This window comes from Staurois parvus, unplaced genomic scaffold (genome assembly GCF_062004578.1).
Source record: "Staurois parvus isolate SC_StPar_1 unplaced genomic scaffold, SC_StPar_1.0 ptg000050l, whole genome shotgun sequence".
In the NCBI taxonomy this organism is placed as follows: Eukaryota; Metazoa; Chordata; class Amphibia; order Anura; family Ranidae; genus Staurois; species Staurois parvus.
Genome location: NW_028317846.1, coordinates 3,039,676 through 3,057,000, shown reverse-complemented (window position 1 = coordinate 3,057,000; position 17,325 = coordinate 3,039,676). Strand labels below are relative to the sequence as shown.

General features: G+C 42.3%; 1 protein-coding gene across 1 annotated transcript in view; it reads right to left on the bottom strand.

Moving 5' to 3' along the window:
• The window catches only part of RNF17 (ring finger protein 17), a 458,697-nt gene that overhangs the window by 346,000 nt on the left and 95,372 nt on the right, over nucleotides 1–17,325 (bottom strand). Inside the window, exon 14 of the mRNA XM_089666019.1 lies at nucleotides 6,463–6,631. Within this exon, the coding sequence (XP_089522145.1) occupies nucleotides 6,463–6,631 (169 nt within the window). The remainder of the gene's footprint in view (nucleotides 1–6,462; nucleotides 6,632–17,325) is intronic.

Below are 17,325 nucleotides of genomic sequence, written 5' to 3'. Positions count from 1 at the left end.
ACTCACTTATAATTGGCAACCCTGTTAATGGCAGACAATGTCATATTAATGTTAAGTAACCCAGCAACAACACTCCACCACGCCCACACCTTTCTAATGGTGTTTAGCTGGGTTTTAGATTATAAAGTAATTTTTAATAAATCTTTCATTTTGAATGTGGGTGTCTTCTGTCCTACAGAGCAGAGCATCACATATCTGGGTATCCAAATCACCTCATCTTCTGCTCTCATAGCCGAAACTGACTATAAACCCCTTTTTGCCAAAACAGAGAAAGAATTAGGTAACTTAAACCAAACTGAACTATCATGGGCTAGAAGTTTAGCAGCCTTTAAAATGCATATTCTTCCACAAATTCTACATTTATTTACAACTTTACATATCACCAGCCCACACTCTTCTTTGTCCTCATTATCTTCCCTGCTTAAAAATTATATTTGGCAAGAGAAGAAAGCCAGATGTTCCCACACCCTACTTATTAAACACAGAATGGCAGGAAGTATGGGGATGGTAGACTTCTTTGCCTATCACATAGCGACTCACTCCAGTCAATTAAAATACTGGTTTAACAACTGTGAAACCCCCTTATGGGTTGATAGTGAAAAACACCTCACAAAAACCAGTACATTAGGTCATCTGCTTCTTGCAGACCTCTGGAAACCGTTATCAATTGATAGGACTATCACAACCAAAGCGCTCATCCTGGCTTGGAGAACGCTAAATAAATCTATCCAATATTCATCACATACTGACATAGTACAATTCCCTATACAAATTTTGGAAATCTTAATACCAAACTTATTAATCAACGATAATTTACCTAGCACACCTTACTTCACACTAATGCGAATCAGACACTTTTTAATGTCCTACCCACCATCCACGATTTGCCTTCACCCTAAAGAGTGGAACTTCCCAAGGTGCTTCAAGAAGCTCCAAATAGGCATATCACTAATGTACAATTTACTACAAAATACATCCAAATATATTAAAAATATTTCTATACTTAAATGGGACACAGATCTTAATATGTCCTTCACTAATTTCCAATGGCAACATGCCATACGATGCACATATAATATCACTCACTGTGAACCACTGGGAATTAGCATTAAAAATCTAAGCCAGATGGTACTTTACTCCTTATAAGTTGGCTTTGTTATATCCTGACTCCTCAACCTTATGATGAAGAGGATGTGGCTCCATGGGTAACTTGTTTCATATATTATGGTCCTGTAGGAGTATTTACAGCTTATGGCGGAAAATATTCCAAATCCTGTTGGATATCTTGGAAAACCTGGTTTGGCTATACTGAAATAAGGAATAGATAGTTTCCCTTCTCCCTACTGCAAGACTATTGCCAACCTTCTTTATCTGCTAAGCTAATGATTACAAGAAACTGGGAAAAGAACTAGCTCCAAATCTGTCAGAAGCTGTGTACACTACACACCAGCACTACATATATGAAAGATTACTAGCGATACAATCTGACAGTCTTTGAAAAAGCCTGGAAACTGTGGTTCAATTGGTACACCGCCTGATTTATGCCCATAACATTGCATTTGATATTGTATAGACCTCCTGTGTTTAGAAGTGAATAAGCTGACACCCACAACTCATTACCTATAAGTGAATAGTGCTAAAATATATACAAAATTGGTGTAGCACTCTTACTTAAAATGAGAACAAATAATCATACGAGTGATAACTAAATATATAATGTGACCTTATCCCCTCTGGGGTCTGAAAGTGACACAAAAAACAGTAGGTGAAAATTAAAAATTCATGGTCTCAAATTAGACCCAATGTGGTATAACTACACACAAGTTCTCACAAGTACCCAGATCCTTAATTAGGATCAGTGACTAAAAACATAACCTGTCAATCAAAAATAAGTGACACATACATGTGATCCCAGCACTGGGGGATGTATCTTCCAAATATAGTGAATAGTGCTTAGTGAAAATCAAAAACCACTCCAAAAAAATTCTCACAATCTCCTCCTCATATAATAAACCTCAAAATGAACATATAATCCCAAATTGATGTCAAAAATCATATGATGAAATATATAAAATCACATTAAAAAGTCCAACACAACATGTGTATGTAAAACCGGTGTTCCACAGGGATCACATTTAAGGATTGATAAACTGCAATATATTACATTTTTGTTTTTGGATATGCTTTTACCACTTTCCCTTCAGAGGATTTACAGCCCTTCCTGACCAGGTCATTTTTCGCGATACGGCGCTGTTACTTTAAATAACAATTGTGCAGTCATGTCAAATTTATGTCATTTCTCACAAATAAAGCTTTCATTCGGTGGTGTTTGATCACCTCTGTGTTATTTTCTTGTTTGTGCTACAAACAAAAAAGACCAACAATTTTAGAAAGAAAAAAAAATATTTTTGACTTTTTGCTATAAAACATAGCCAATAAAATTTTTTTTTTTAAAATTAAATTTCTTCATAAACTTAGGCCAAAATGTCTATGCGAAAAAAAAATCCCAAAACATGTAAAATTAATTGGCTTACGTGAAAGTTATAGCGTCTACAAATGGCGGTATATATACTGAAAAATTTCTTTACTACTAGTAATGGAGGAAATCAGCGACATAACGGGACAGCAGGACTGTGGGGGCATTCGGACAATGGGTGGGAACTAACTGCCACTGACATCCCCAGTGACACTAGAACAGTGATCAGTGCTAATAAAAAGCACTGACTATACTAATGACACTGGGCAGGAAAGGGTTAACATTTGGGGCGATCAAAGGGTTAACTGTGTGCTCTGTATGTTTTACTGTGTGAATGGTGTTGTATGTTTACTAGGGAGACATGCTGTGCAGAGAGATAAAAAACATTATGTCCATGCTGACAGGAGACCTGTGTTTACACACAGGTATCTTCCCGTCAGCTTTCCCTGACGATCGCCCAATGCCGGCCAGGAATCACCAGCTGGGACCCAGTGATTGAGATCTCTAGCTGTCAATGTCAGTGTAGGTAGAACAGTGCGCATGCCCCCTTCTTGGAAATGCAACTCACGTACAGTTAGGTCTCTAACTACCCTTTTAGTCTCTTTTGCAGTACATACTTCTTGTTTGTCAGCTGCAATGCGCAGCTCAGCGTGCATTAATGGCACCCGATCTGTGCCAGGGTGATAGGACTCCCATGGATATACATGAGTGATGTCATCGCAGCACAGCCATTCAAGCAGCCAAAGAGACAGAACCCAGAAGAAACAGAAGTTGGAAGCTGGGACCCATGAGATCTGAGACAGCACAGAAATGAAGGGCACATTATCGTAGGTAAGTCTGTCAATGTGCTAGTATTCAGTATACTAGCACATTATGGCTTTATCTTGCAAGGTTAATGCCATTTCAAAGTTTTAAATACAATTTACAACCACTTTAAAGCAGAACTTCATTAACATAAACAAGGTAAAAATCAATAACACATTAAAAGATAAAGTAACAAACCCAGCTTTTGCTATAATATTAACCTTTACCCCACAGTATCTATTTTGCTATTTGCCTTCAGTGATCAGTCTGATGGCCAGCAGCATTCAATCCACTTCCATTGAGTCCAGGACATACTTGACCTGTCCCAGTCTGTGACTTGATGGTGAAAAAAGGAGTATACCGTTAGGTCCATATATATTTGGACACAGGCAAAATATTTGTACTTTTTCAGGTATTTACCAAAACATATTTAAGCTATAGTTATATTAGGGGTATGGGCTGAAGGTGCACACGCTCAGGTTTAATTTGAGGGTATGTACATCCAAACTAGAGGAAAGGTTTAGGAATTAAAGCTCTTAAGAGTAGCCACCCCCCCTTTTTCAAGGGACCAAAAGTAATTGGACAATTGAATCAAAAGCTGTGTGGGCTACTCCTTCGTTATTTCTTCATCAATTAAGCAGGTAAAAGGTCTGGAGTTGATTCTAAGTATTTGCATTTGGAATCTATTGCTGTGAACCTACATTATGCGTTCAAAGGAGCCATCCATGCAAGTGAAACAGGCCATTGTAAAGCTTCAAAAACTAAACAAATCCATCAGAGAGATAGCAGCAACATTAGGAGTGGCCAAATCAACAGTTTGGAATATTCTGAGGAAAGAACGTGCTGGCGAGCTCAGCAACATAAAAAGGCATAGGTGTCGGAAGACAACAGTGGTGGATGATCGCAGGATCCTCTCTATGGTAAAGAAAACCCCATTCACAACAACCAGACAAGGGAAGGACACACTCCAGGAGGCAGGCATATCATTGTCAAGTCTACAATCAAGAGAAGACTTCAAGAGAGCAGATACAGAGGGTTCACCACAAGGTGCAAACCGATTATAAGCCTGAAAAATAGAAAAGCCATATTAGACTTTGCCAAAAAACATCTAAAAAAGCCAGACCAGTTCTGGAAAAGCATTCTTTGGACGGATGAAACCAAGATTAATCTGTACCAGAATGACGGGAAGAAAAAAAAATGTGGAGAAGGCTTGGAACAGCTCATGATCCAAAGCACACAACGTCATCTGTAAAACATGGTGGAGGCAATGTGATGGGATGGGCATGCATGGCTTCAAGTGGGCACTGGGTCATTGGTGTTTATTGATGATGTGACAGCAGACAGAAGCAGCTGGATAAATACTGCAGTGACTAAAGATATATTGTCAGCCTAGATTCAGCCAAATGCAGCAAAGTTTATTGGGCAACGCTTCACAGTACAGATGGACAATGATCCAAAACACACCGCAAAAGCAACCCAGGAGCTTTTGAAGGAAAAGAAGTGGAATATTCTGCAATGGCAGAGTCAATCACCTGATCTCAACCCAATGGAGCATGCATTTCACTTGCTGAAGGCAAAACTAAAAGGCAGAAAGAACCACAAAGTAATGTCCATGGGTTCCAGACTTCCGGCAGTTATTGCCAGTAAAGGATTTTCAACAAAATATTAAAAATGGACATTTTATTTACGATTATGTTCATTTTTCCAATTACATCTGAGCCCCTGAAAATGGAGGGACTTTGTAATAAAATGGTTGCAGTTCCTAAAATTTGTACTTGATATTTATGCTCAACACCTTGAATTAACCATTTGCCGCCCACCCTATGGCCGAATGGCGACCGGCAAATGTCATCAGCGTTCCGGGTGGACGCCATATGGTGTCCTCCCGCACATGTGCTCCTGCAGAGCTGCGCGATCTGTCACTGGCCGTGTACCTCAGACATGGCTGATGACAGATCTGAGTATCGGCCCCCGATATAGCAAAGTAATTCTCTGCTATAAGCAAATTGTGTAAAAAAATACTGATCACTTCCCCAAAGTAGTACAATGTTACTCTGGTAACATTGCACTACTTTGGTCATAGTGAAATATGAAAAAAAAATATTAAAAAAAATGTAATAAATAATAATAAAAAAATATATATATTTTTTTTTCCATACTGTCACCAGTCAGTGTCCCTGATCACCGCCATGCCAGTTATATGACACTGTACTGCACTGGTGACAGTATGTAAAAAGAAAATAGGGAAACAAATTTTTTTAAATGTTTTCATTTTCCGAAAAATGACCAAAAAAATGACAAAAAAAAAAACTTTAAAAAACTCGCCATGCCTCTTATGAAGTACGTCGAACTGTCTACTTTGCAAAAAGGGGTCATTTGGGGGTATCTGTACTATTCTGACATTTTTGGACCTCAAGAAATTAGATTGGCTGTCAGTACTTCAGGATTGATCAAGATTCAGATCTATACCATAGTTTATGAACTCTATAAAACTTTCCTACAAACTAAAAAATACATCCTAATTTGGGTTATTTTCTCCAAAGACATGTAGCAGAATATATCTTGGCCTAAATTTATGAAGATCATTTATTTGCAAACTTTTATAACAAAGAAAAACGTGTATTTTTCAAAATGTTTGGTCTTTTTTTGTTAATTTAGCAAAAAAATAAAAACCCCAGGGGTGATTAAATACCACCAAAAGAAAGCTCTAGTTGTGTGAAAATGATAAAATTTTAGTTTGGGTGCAATGTTGTATGACCTCGCAATTGTCATTCAAAGTGTGAGCGCTGAAACCTGAAAACTGGCCTGGACAGGAAGGTGTAAAATTGCCCGGTATTGAATTGGTTAAAGCTGAAAGTCTGAACTGCAAATTAATTTGGATTGCTTTGTTTTAAATCATTCTGGTGGTATACAGAGTCAAAAGTATGAAAACTGTGCCTGTGTCCAAATATATATTGACCTAGCTGTATATATACATGTGATTTAGTGCAGCCGTGCCGCCCTGCAGCAATACTGCTGCTATAGGGCGGAGGGCAAGTGGTTAATGTAACATTATTTTTTAATGTTGATAAAGTCGTCTTCAAAATTGCACCATTTTGCCGATCAATAACAGTCAACATGAAGTAAAAAATTATTTGCAGAACATCCATAACTACACCAAACCTAGAAACAATGTAACTTACTGGAGTTCCAGGAATAATATCCAGTGAGCAATGGACTGCAAAAGGAGGCATTGTTCTCAACCTCTCAAATTCAAGAGAGTTCATTTTGGTCAAAATATGGCATAAATCATTTACTTTACTTTGACAAACGGAAACTGGATCACCTTTCTTCAAACAGGCTCCTGCAAATCTTCAGAAATATGACAGTTAATTTATGATTTGCCTATGAGATAGAAACACTTTCAATTAAGATGTCATCAAATAAATTTTCTCCCACCAGGAAATATGGGCATTTCATTTCGCTCTGTCAGCCAAAGAGCCGCTGGGGAGCCAAATAAAATATGTAAACAATGAGGAGTGAAAGTGTTACTAAACCCAGGACCCTGCATTCATGATACCAGGTCTCACACAGTACACACTACATGGAAATGCAATTATTTTAGCAAATACAAACCGCTAAATATCTTTTCTCATCTGCAGTTAGAGCAGACTTGTGACTTATATCAGTGTCCAGAAGAGCATTGGTTAAAGATCGTAGGAGTTTTCATTCACCCATGATTGTCCTGAAGCTGAAGGACCCCTGAACCTCTGTCTGAACAGTGCTGATTGACCCTGTGCTGATCACATGCACTCTCCACAGAAATAAAGGAAGAAAAAAAAAAAAAAAAACCTTTCAAGCAACACACACCAAACTGAACAGGGGCAGCATGCTCCCAAGGCTCTGTTCTATTAGAAAATGAACAGGTGGTTGTGGATGAAGAGGAGGATCAAACATCCTTCTTACAAAATGTGGAGAACACCTTATGTTCCACAGTGAGTATAACAAGCATGCTTCACTGCATATACAGACTAATTTTACCGTTGTGGGTTTAGTAACACTAATACCTTGCCCCACAAGATCAAAATATAGGTTCAAAGGTTTGTGTTTAAAAACACATGTATTTACACATACATTTTCAAGTGTACACTGCATCTGTTTTGCATACCTCTTTTGAAAGAGTACCATGTCCATCCAAAAAAAAAAAAAACCCTCCCAACAGGCAATCCCCACATCCTATCTCATTGCGAAGATGTGGGAACTGTTGGTTTTCACTGTTGTAAATCTAGGGATGTTGAAGGGTTTTCACATCCAAGTAAAACAGAAGAACATGGGAATCACTAACTGAAATTTTGACCAGGTCTTCAAAGGGGCCCAAATGGTCTACAGGTATGAAAAAAATAATGAAGATTTTACAAAGCTGCTCAATTTAATATCTATGGTGGCATCTTGCCTCCATAAGCTATGTTCTACATAAGCAGAACTTGAATTCACAAAAAGAGTGCTGTTTCTTCCTGCAATTTTGAAGGTGTAGATGTCAAATGTTGCTCCTCCCAAAATCAAGAGAAAATGATTGCACCCACAATACTTCTGTGGGAATATATATATATATATATATATATATATATATATATATATATATATATTATTTCACCATAAGAGTCCATTAAAGTTGATGAGTGAGGGGGCACACAGGAGGGGAGCACAGAACACTTATCCCCTTCTGGAAATGATAGAAATTATTTTTCACTTGTTGATTTCACAATTTTTTGTTACGTGTTCAATATTATATCATGTTTTTCATGTGATATAACACACATTGAGGAAACGTTCCTGATATTTTGTGTATTATGTTGGTGAGGTTGTAACGTTTCTAGGAGCAGCAGCCCTGTTTTTTTTTCTTTTTTTTTTGTTTAACCACTTCCCATCCAGCCCATGTAGATAAACAGCCGGATGGGAGCAGTGCCGAAGAGGGTTGCCATTTATAAACGGCACCCGCATTCACTGCCTGTGCACGCTCCCTGTGAATCCTCCAGACACAGCGGAACACCGATCGCTGTACGGGACCTCTGTGTGAGGTCCCGATTCATGTGATCACCGATTGGCCAATCGGTGATCACATGAATAGCAGTAAACAAGATGTCACTTCTGACATCATTGCTTACTACTTGTGAAATCTGTGAATGATCACAGAGGTCACATGGTACAAGGTTATTCACAACAGCCTTGTGCCATGTGACAAGCTGTGACCAATCACAGCTCTCACAGTATTTCTCAATGGCTGCAAGAATGAGAGAAGGAGAAATGATTGCTTTTACAGCCTTTATGGGCGTAAAAGCAATCAGTGTAAAAAAAAAAAATCTTCACCACCCCCCACTAGTCCAGTGTCACTATGGTGACACTGTACTGCTAGGGTGACAGTATGTTTAAATAAATAAATAAAAAAATAAAAATGTAAAAAAAAAATCTTTGAAAAATTATAAGTTTTAATTATACACTAATTTGGGTTATTTTTTTACTAAAAAGATAGCTGAATACATTTTGGTCAAGATTTATAAAGAAAGATCATTTATTTGTAAAAATTTTATAAGAAAAACACTTTGGAATTTTTCATTTATATAGCAAAAAAATAAAAATCCCAGTGGTGAATAAACACCACCAAAATAAAGTTTTACCTGTCTCAAAAAAATGCTAAACAATTCATATGATACAGTGTTGCATGACCACGCAATTGTCATTCAACGTGTGATAGAACTGAAAGCTGAAAATTGGCCTGGACGGGATAAGGGTGAAAGTGTCCGGACTGGAAGTGGCCAATATTGAGTGTGCACTATTGTTTGGTGTGTCCTAAGCGCAGTTAATCATTATTTATCATACATTGCCTTTTATGTTCAGGACATTTAACAATATTAGCTTTGGAATATAAGCTGTACGTAGTCGCAAATGCAACGGTTTTGTAGCATGGTGCGAATAAAATTATTTTTAAATAACCATAAAATACTTTGCTTGGAGCACATTAAAGAGATGCAAGATTAAGTTTTTATGTACATTGCGTTACCGTGATAAGAATATATAGGGGCTGTTGCACAATTATTTGTTTTTAACTACAGTTACCTGCACTCTGAATCACCTAAGGTGTAAGAATGTGTATGAATGTGCTGAGCTGAAAACCACATAAAGATCTAAACAAATGTAAAAAGGTACTGCAATAAAAATCTCCATAAAAAATGTGTGGGTATAGAAGAGAAACACCAGAGTTAGGCTTATCGGTAACTCCTTTTCTGAGTCTTCCAGGACAGCCCCTTGAGACGTAGAGCTCCTCCCTCCGGGTCAGGAAACACGCCATCCCCTACGCCTTTAAAGGCGGACCTCATGGCCTCCATCCCCAGTCTTTATTTGAGAACTAGCAGAAGACACAGGCGTCCGAATGCCTGCTATTTGACAGGAGATCAGGAGAACTTTGACCAGGTGGCTGCCTTACAGATCTCCTCCGACAAAGCCCCGGCCCTCTCTGCCCATGAAGCTGCTAAGGACCTCGCCGAGTGAGATTTAACAAAGAGGGGAGGAATACCTAAAAGCTTGTAAGACTCCCCGATAGCCAATCTAGTCCATCTACCTATAGTGTATTTGGATACTGCGAAACTCTTCTTTTGTCCCGAAAATAAAACAAAAAAGGGGAATCTGACTTTCTAAATTCCCGGGATCTATCGAGATAAATCATAAGACTCCTCCTTACATCTAGCAAACTTAGCCTGTCTTCATCTTTACCTTCAGGAGAAGAGTAAAAGGTCGGCAGGACTATATCCTGAGACCTGTGAAAGGAGGAGGATACTTTAGGGATGAAACCTGGATCCGTCTTGAGCACGACCCTTTCCTCAAAAACGGTTAGGTAAGGCTCCCTGATTGAAAGGGCTTGTAATTCACTCACCCTACGGGCTGACGTGATAGCTACCAAAAAAAACACCTTTAAAATCAAAATTCTATCCGAAGATTCTTACAAAGGTTCAAAAGGCTTGCGGATGAAAGCCTTCAGGACTAAGGATAGGTCCCAAACTGGACAAGTCTTGACCCTAATTGGTCTAGAATTGAAAAGAGACCTGAAGAAGTCCACTACAAAAGGATTTTGCTGCAAGGGGACCTGCAGAAAAATGCTAAGGGCTGAAGCCTGTACCTTTAAGGTGCTGATCGAGAGACTTCGATCTGCCCCTTCCTGAAAAAAATCCAAGACTACCGTAATGTCTGGGGGCCCCTGCTGCTGGCCCAAAAACCATGAACTAAACTTTTTCCAGACTTTCGAATATATGGCTCTGGTAACTGGATTACGGCAGTTAACCAAAGTTTTTATCACTGTGTCCGAAAACCCCCTGGCTTTGAGGAGCTGCTCCTCAAGGACCAAGCCGTCAACTACAAGGTCCTGATCAGCGAATGCAGAAGAGGGCCTTGAAAAATCAGATCTTCCCTTTCTGGAAACTAAAACGGGTCACCTGAGGTAAGACTGTTCAGTAGGGAGAACCAGGGCCTCTTTGTCCAAAAGGGTGCTATTAAGACTAGATCTGTCTTTTCCCTCCCAAACCTTTGCAGGACCACTGGGATTAATCTCACCGGAGGAAATGCATAAGCCAAGTTGAAGTCCCAAGGGGTCGACAGGGCGTCTATCCCTAAGGCCTGTTCTCGCGGATTAAGGGAAAAAAAATTTACCGACTTTTTCGTTCACTTGTGACGCAAAAAGATCAATCTCCAGAACCCCCCATCTGCGGATTATATCTTGAAAGACCTCCTGGTTGAGAGACCAATCGTTGTGACTGACTGGTCGTCGACTCAGGAAGTCTGCTAGGGAGTTCTGTGAGCCTTTCGATTAAACGGCGGATATTGATAGTAGATTTTGCTCGGCCCAGGTCAGAATACCGCCTGCAATCTTCTGCAGAGAAGGGCCCCGTGTACTTCCCTGCTTGTTTATGTAGGCCACTGTCGCTATGTTGTCCGACCTAATCTGCAAGTGACGGTCATCTAACTTTGCTCCAAAGGCCTCCAATGCCCTCTGAACTGCCATCAGCTCCCTCTGATTTGAAGACCGTAGCCTCCCTGGCGGTATTCCCGAGTGTATCTCGGGGTAAAGTTTCAGTACCACAAGCAGTAACCCCGAGCTACACTCTGGCTTATCATGTGGCGCTGCTCTGCGATCCCTCGATTACTTACCTTGCCCTGCACTCCCGCAATGTCCCTCCTGCAGTGTCCCAGGCAATGTAATCCGGCGGATGCCGACATCTGTCATCTGGGTTCCGCCCCTGCGAGCGTCGGGACGTACGGGGGACGGAACAGCGGGAAATTTGAAAATGACAAAAAGTGACATTCACTAAAATCACATAGTAAAACATTACTGTATCAAACCATTTCACATACATTTTGTCCCTAGTGCTTTGTCTGGTGCCCTGCCTGCATTTTTAATGTTCTTATTGCCTGGAAACTGAGAAACGTCCATGGCATCCAAAAAGCGTCCCTTTAGGTCAAAAGTGGTTTTAGACCAGCTAGAGAACAGCGATAGTAAATCAGAACCACTTGCAGAATTGAGTGATGATTCGTGGGGAAATTCGTCATCAGACACTGAAAACAATTTTGCGACTTTGCTCAGTGATGTAACAAACAAGAGATCTTTGCTCAGTGATGTGCGAACTTGGCGCTAGATTTCAAATTTTAGTGTTTTTGGTTTGATTATATTATTGAATTAAATGTATTATATTATTTTTTATGATTATTAAATTATAATTTATGATTTCGTGTTTCAAGTTTTATCCTACCCGGGATGTTTACTAGACTCTTGTTCAGGCAGATTTCAGTGAGTTATTCCTAAGAATTACAGGCCTACAATATAAATTGCCAAATTTCCATGCAAAATAATGGTACCGCTTTTAGCACCAAAAATCTGAAATAATCATACCGCCGGGGAGGTTAAAGAATCCACTCGAGACCATTCCCCCTGAGCTGTCAACTTTTCTAGATGGGCTCCCCAACCATAACTGCTGGCATCCGTTGTCAGAATGAGCGGAGCCAGCTGACCCCACTCTAGTCCCTTGGTCAGATTTTCCTCCTTCCGCCACCACTAAAGAGACCTCTTGACTTTGGACGGGAGCTGGACCGCCTGCTCTAATGTAGAGCTGTCCCCGTCCCATACCCTCAGCAGGAGTGCCTGAAGCGGCCTTTGGTGGAGCCTTGCACACGGGACCGCCGGAAAACAAGACGTCATCAGACCTACCACTCGAGACCTCTCTTACAGACACCGCCCGATTGCTTTGTAATCTTGCCAGCGTCTGGTCCATCTTTATGACCTTGTCCCAGGGAAGGAAAATCTTCCTCTCCAGTGACGAAATCTCGTATCCCAGGTAAACTACTCTCTGGGAGGGTGTAAACACCAATTTGTCCCCGTTGACGAGCCAACCCAGACCCTGAAGGAGACTTTTTTTTTTATGATTAACATTATTACATTTTTCACCATGTATATACATACATGGCATTTTAAAGAGAAAAAAGGTAAAGAAAAACAAAGGGATCATCAATGATAATATGGGTAGAAAGAATAATAGTATACAATGACAATAGGGCAACAGTGGAAGAATGATCAAGTCCGCACAAGTCAAGCAGGTTGACCAGAGGTGTAAACATCCCACGGGTTCCATACAGCTCCAAATGAGGATTATAGAATTGGTGTGAAGCAGTTAGATATCTGCAATAATCTTAAATAATGTCGACATTGAGGGGGGTGTAGAGGAGAGCCAGCTCATTGGAATAATTATCCTGGCCGCCGTCAAAATATGCACGGAGAGTCTCAACGGTCTAGAGAGAACTGGAAAGGGCAGGCCCGATAAAAAATAAAGAGGCTCAAAAAGGGAGAGAGGTATGTAAAACCAGCTGTAGTAAGGCAAAACCTCTTCCCAAAAGGGAGTGATAAGCCTACAATCCCAAAAAATGTGAAAAGGGGAGCCGGTTTCCCTCCCGCAGCGCCAGCAGGCAGGAAAAGCACACGGGTTACGAGAATGGAGCACATCAGAGGTTCGATACCACAACATTATGATTTTGTAAGCATTTTCTTTATAAACTACACACAGAGGATCTGGATGCGTACTCCCATATTTTCTTCCACTGCAACAAGTCAATGTCACAGCGGAGAAACTGGGGCCACTTACGCATATAGCGATGGGTATCAATAGTTAAGGGAGGGACATCCAGCAGGAGCTTATATGTATTGGAGACTGTGCCCTTTTGATGTGGGCCCTGAATACACAGGCGCTCAAAGGGTGTAGGCTTTTCCAGAGTCAATGAGCGTGACGGTGGAGAAAAAATGGCGTATCTGCAAATAAACATAGAAGTGCTGGGGAGGTATTTGGGTATTTTTTTGGATATTGGAAAATGATTTACATTAACATTGTATGATAATAACCGGAAAAGTCATCATTAGATAAATATACAAATAGCAAATGTACCCATATAAAGAATAATGGAGATATCATCGATAAGGCAAATCTAAGAACAGTAGGGACACGAAACATTAAAACACAAAAAAGAGAAAACACAGTGGGAGACACAGATATCCATGAGGATATAAACAACAACTGGACCCAGGTCATCTAGACCAATGGGTAGACAAAATCGGGAGCAGCACCACATCCGACACATCAGGAAGGTCGTCAAACCCAGCCATGGAAACCAAAAGTGAAAAATGCACCCAACAAGGGTTCGGCAGGCCAAAGAAAAAAAGCCTGTGGAAAAACCATGTGTGAAGCAGGAAGGAAGGATCATCACCAGATTCACAACAGAAGGACACCCCAGAAAATCATCAGGCAGGCGGATCGGTTGACCGAGGAAGACATGGACGTTGTGGGGTGCATGAGGGTCTCTTCCTGCCTCCGCGAACTGGAGTCCAGATTCTGTTGGGGGTGGCGGAAGGACGTGATGGAGTAGATGGCAATGAGGACACCTGACAAAGGTGGAAGTCCCAGCTGTTTTAGGAAAGAGTCTGCCTCTGGAAGATCACGGAGAACAGCTTGAGTATTGTCCCTAGATACGACCAGCTTAAAGGGGAACCCCCACCGATATGGGACACGGTGTTGCTGAAGGTGTGTGGTGATCGGATTCTGAGCTCGCCGTTTGGCCAGGGTAATCAGGGACAGGTCGCAGAAGAGTTGGAGTCTGTCACCTTTAAATTCCAGAGAGGATTTATGGCGAACTACTGTTATTAAGGCTTTTTTTCTTTGAAAGAAATGGAAGCAAACTGACGTCGCGTGGTCTGGTGCCTTCAACAGGCTTCGGGCCCAAAGAGCGATGAGCCCTATCCATTCGCCAATCAGCCTCTGAAACCATGGGAGCAGTTGCGATGAAGGACAGCAGGTGACGGTGCAATTGAGCGTCAGCAAAAGATTCGGACATACCGCGGATACGGATATTTTGGCGCTGTTCTCTGTTTTCCAAGTCCTCTTGTTGGAGCTGAATTTGGGACATGGAGTGCTTCAGATATGCGTGGTCTTCCTCCAAAACATGAACGTATTGCACCAATTCATCTAACTTATTTTCCAATCGATCCGTGCGGTCTCCAATCTGAGCTATTTCCCCCCTGAAATCCAAGGCCAATTTTCCAACTTCAGCAGAAATGGATGCGGTGATATTGCGTAAAAATATTTGCAATTTTTCATCCAACACTGCAAGTGTGAGAGAAGATGATGCAGCCTGCTGGGAAATCTGGGTAGAGGGTTGCTGAATCCCTGCTGCATGGTGATCCAAGGCCCCTCCAGTTATATTCTGGGGGTCAGAATCCTCCATCTGGGGATGAATCAGGGCAGAGGCTGTCAGGTGTGACATGTTGCAGGAAGGTGCAGTATCCTCCGTGGCCACTGGGGGTCCGGGATCACTCCCCGGGCTACTGTTATCACTAGAGGCCGGGGACTGCGGCCTTGAGAGAAACCGCCGGAGCGGTGAGAGCCGCGGATCCTGCGGCTGCGGGGAGGAGGGCTTCCAGCGCCTTATCTTCCCCATGAGAGCCTTTCCCTGGTGCCAGGCCGGGTGCCAAAGGAGTGGGACTCACGCGGAGCGGAAAGAGAGCAGAGACACGCGACGGGTGAGTCCGTGCTGGCCGGGGATGAGCGGAGCTCAGCAATTAGGCGACCGCCATCGTCCCTGGTCGCGCATGCGCCCCCACCCCCCCTGAAGGAGATCTTGAGCCACCCGCAGCTCCTTGGCCTATTGCTGATAAGATTTGGCCACAAAAAGAAGATCGTCCAAATAAGGAACAATCGTGATAGACCCCATCCTCAGGGGCACTAAGGCCTCCGCCAACACCTTGGTAAAAATCCTCAGTGCCGATGCCAGCCCGAAGGGCAAGGCCTGACACTGCCAGTGGAAAACCTGCGAACCCATCCTTACCGCTATCCTTAGGTATTTCTGGCTTGCTCGATGAATGGGGACGTGAAAATATGCGTCCCTTAGGTCTAGTGTGGTAATAAAACAATTCTGAAAGAGGATATTCTTTACAGAATAAATTGACTCCATCCTGAAATGTTTGTATCTCAGGGCCTGATTCAGAGGTCGAAGGTTCAAAATCAGCCGAAACCTGCCCGAGGGTTTTCCCACGACAAATACGTGGGAACAACACCCCAAACACAGTTCGCTCTGAGGAACCTGAACTAGGACCCTCTGGTCTACTAGATCCCCAATCAGACAGCACAGAGCCTGAGCCTTTTCCCGGTCTTTGTGAAGACTGGTGACCAAAAACTTGCTTGGAGGACAGGAAACGAACTCCAGCTTGTAACCCCTCTGAATCAGGTCCAAAATGTAGGGGTCAGGGGAGATAAATGCCCACTGAGGGAGAAAGGACCCCAACCTTCCCCCCCACCGCGATGCTTAAGTCATTGTGACTTGGAGGAGCCTTGAATAAAATCCCCCCTTTTCCCGTTCTTATGCCCTGTCCAATGCTTCTTGGGCTGACTTTCTCTACCCTGTGGCATCTGGGATTTTGGACAAAAACTCTTCCTGGGAAATGCTCTTTTTACTTTCCGGGAAGGCTTTTTGTCGGCCATACGTTCGAGGGCCTCCTCCAAACCAGGGCCAGAAAGATTATCCCGAGAAAGGCAAGGGACAAAGGCGTAATTTAGACGCTGAATACCCTGCCCAGGTTTTACATAAGGCCCGCCTGGCTGAATTAACAAGGGCCGAAGATCTTGCAGCCAGCTTAACAGATTCCGCCGAGGCGTCTGCCAAAAAGCCAGCCGCTTTGAAAAGTAAAGGCATAGATTTCAAAATCTGCTGCCTAGAAGTTCCTGCCGCTAGATGGTTCTGTAACTGGGTAAGCCAGCATTCTAAATTTCTGGCCACACAGGTAGCAGACAAGGCTGGTTTAAAGCTAACGGAAGAAGACTCCCTTGCCCTACGTAGCAGGACCTCACCTCTCTTGTCCATGGGATCCTTTAAGGTCCCCATATCCTCGAAGGCTAGATCCATCCTCTTAGAAATCCTGGATAAAGGAGCATCCAATCTTGGAACCTTGTTCCAAGGTTGAGATGCATCCTCAAACGGAAATCTTCTTTTCAGAGCCCCTAAAGAAGGGCTTTTTTCTGGATTTTCCTATTCCTGCTTGATGGTGTCAAAGAACCATGAACTGGGAAAACTCTGCTCTTCTTAGCATGGAGCCCCTGGTACATGAGGTCATGCTTAGACAAGGACACTTCCACCTCCTCAATCTCCAAGGTCTCATAGATCGCATGTAGCAGATCGTCCACGTCCTCTAGGGCCAATTTATATCTAGAGCTTCTGGAAGCGGTACTCTCCTCGTTATCGGCCTCTGAACCAGAACCCGCCTGAGAGGAGGGAAGGGACCGAGGGGCCTCCTCTTCTGGGTCTTTCTGCCTGACTGCCCCTACAGCTATGGCCGACTGCGCCCCAGGCACTAGTGGAGTCTGCATCCTATCAAACTGTGACCTAAAGGACTGAAATGTCACCATCATGTTATCCTTGATAGAGGATAACACCTTGTGGCAGGCCGTGAAGGACTCATCCTTAACTAGGCCATCAATACAACCACGGCA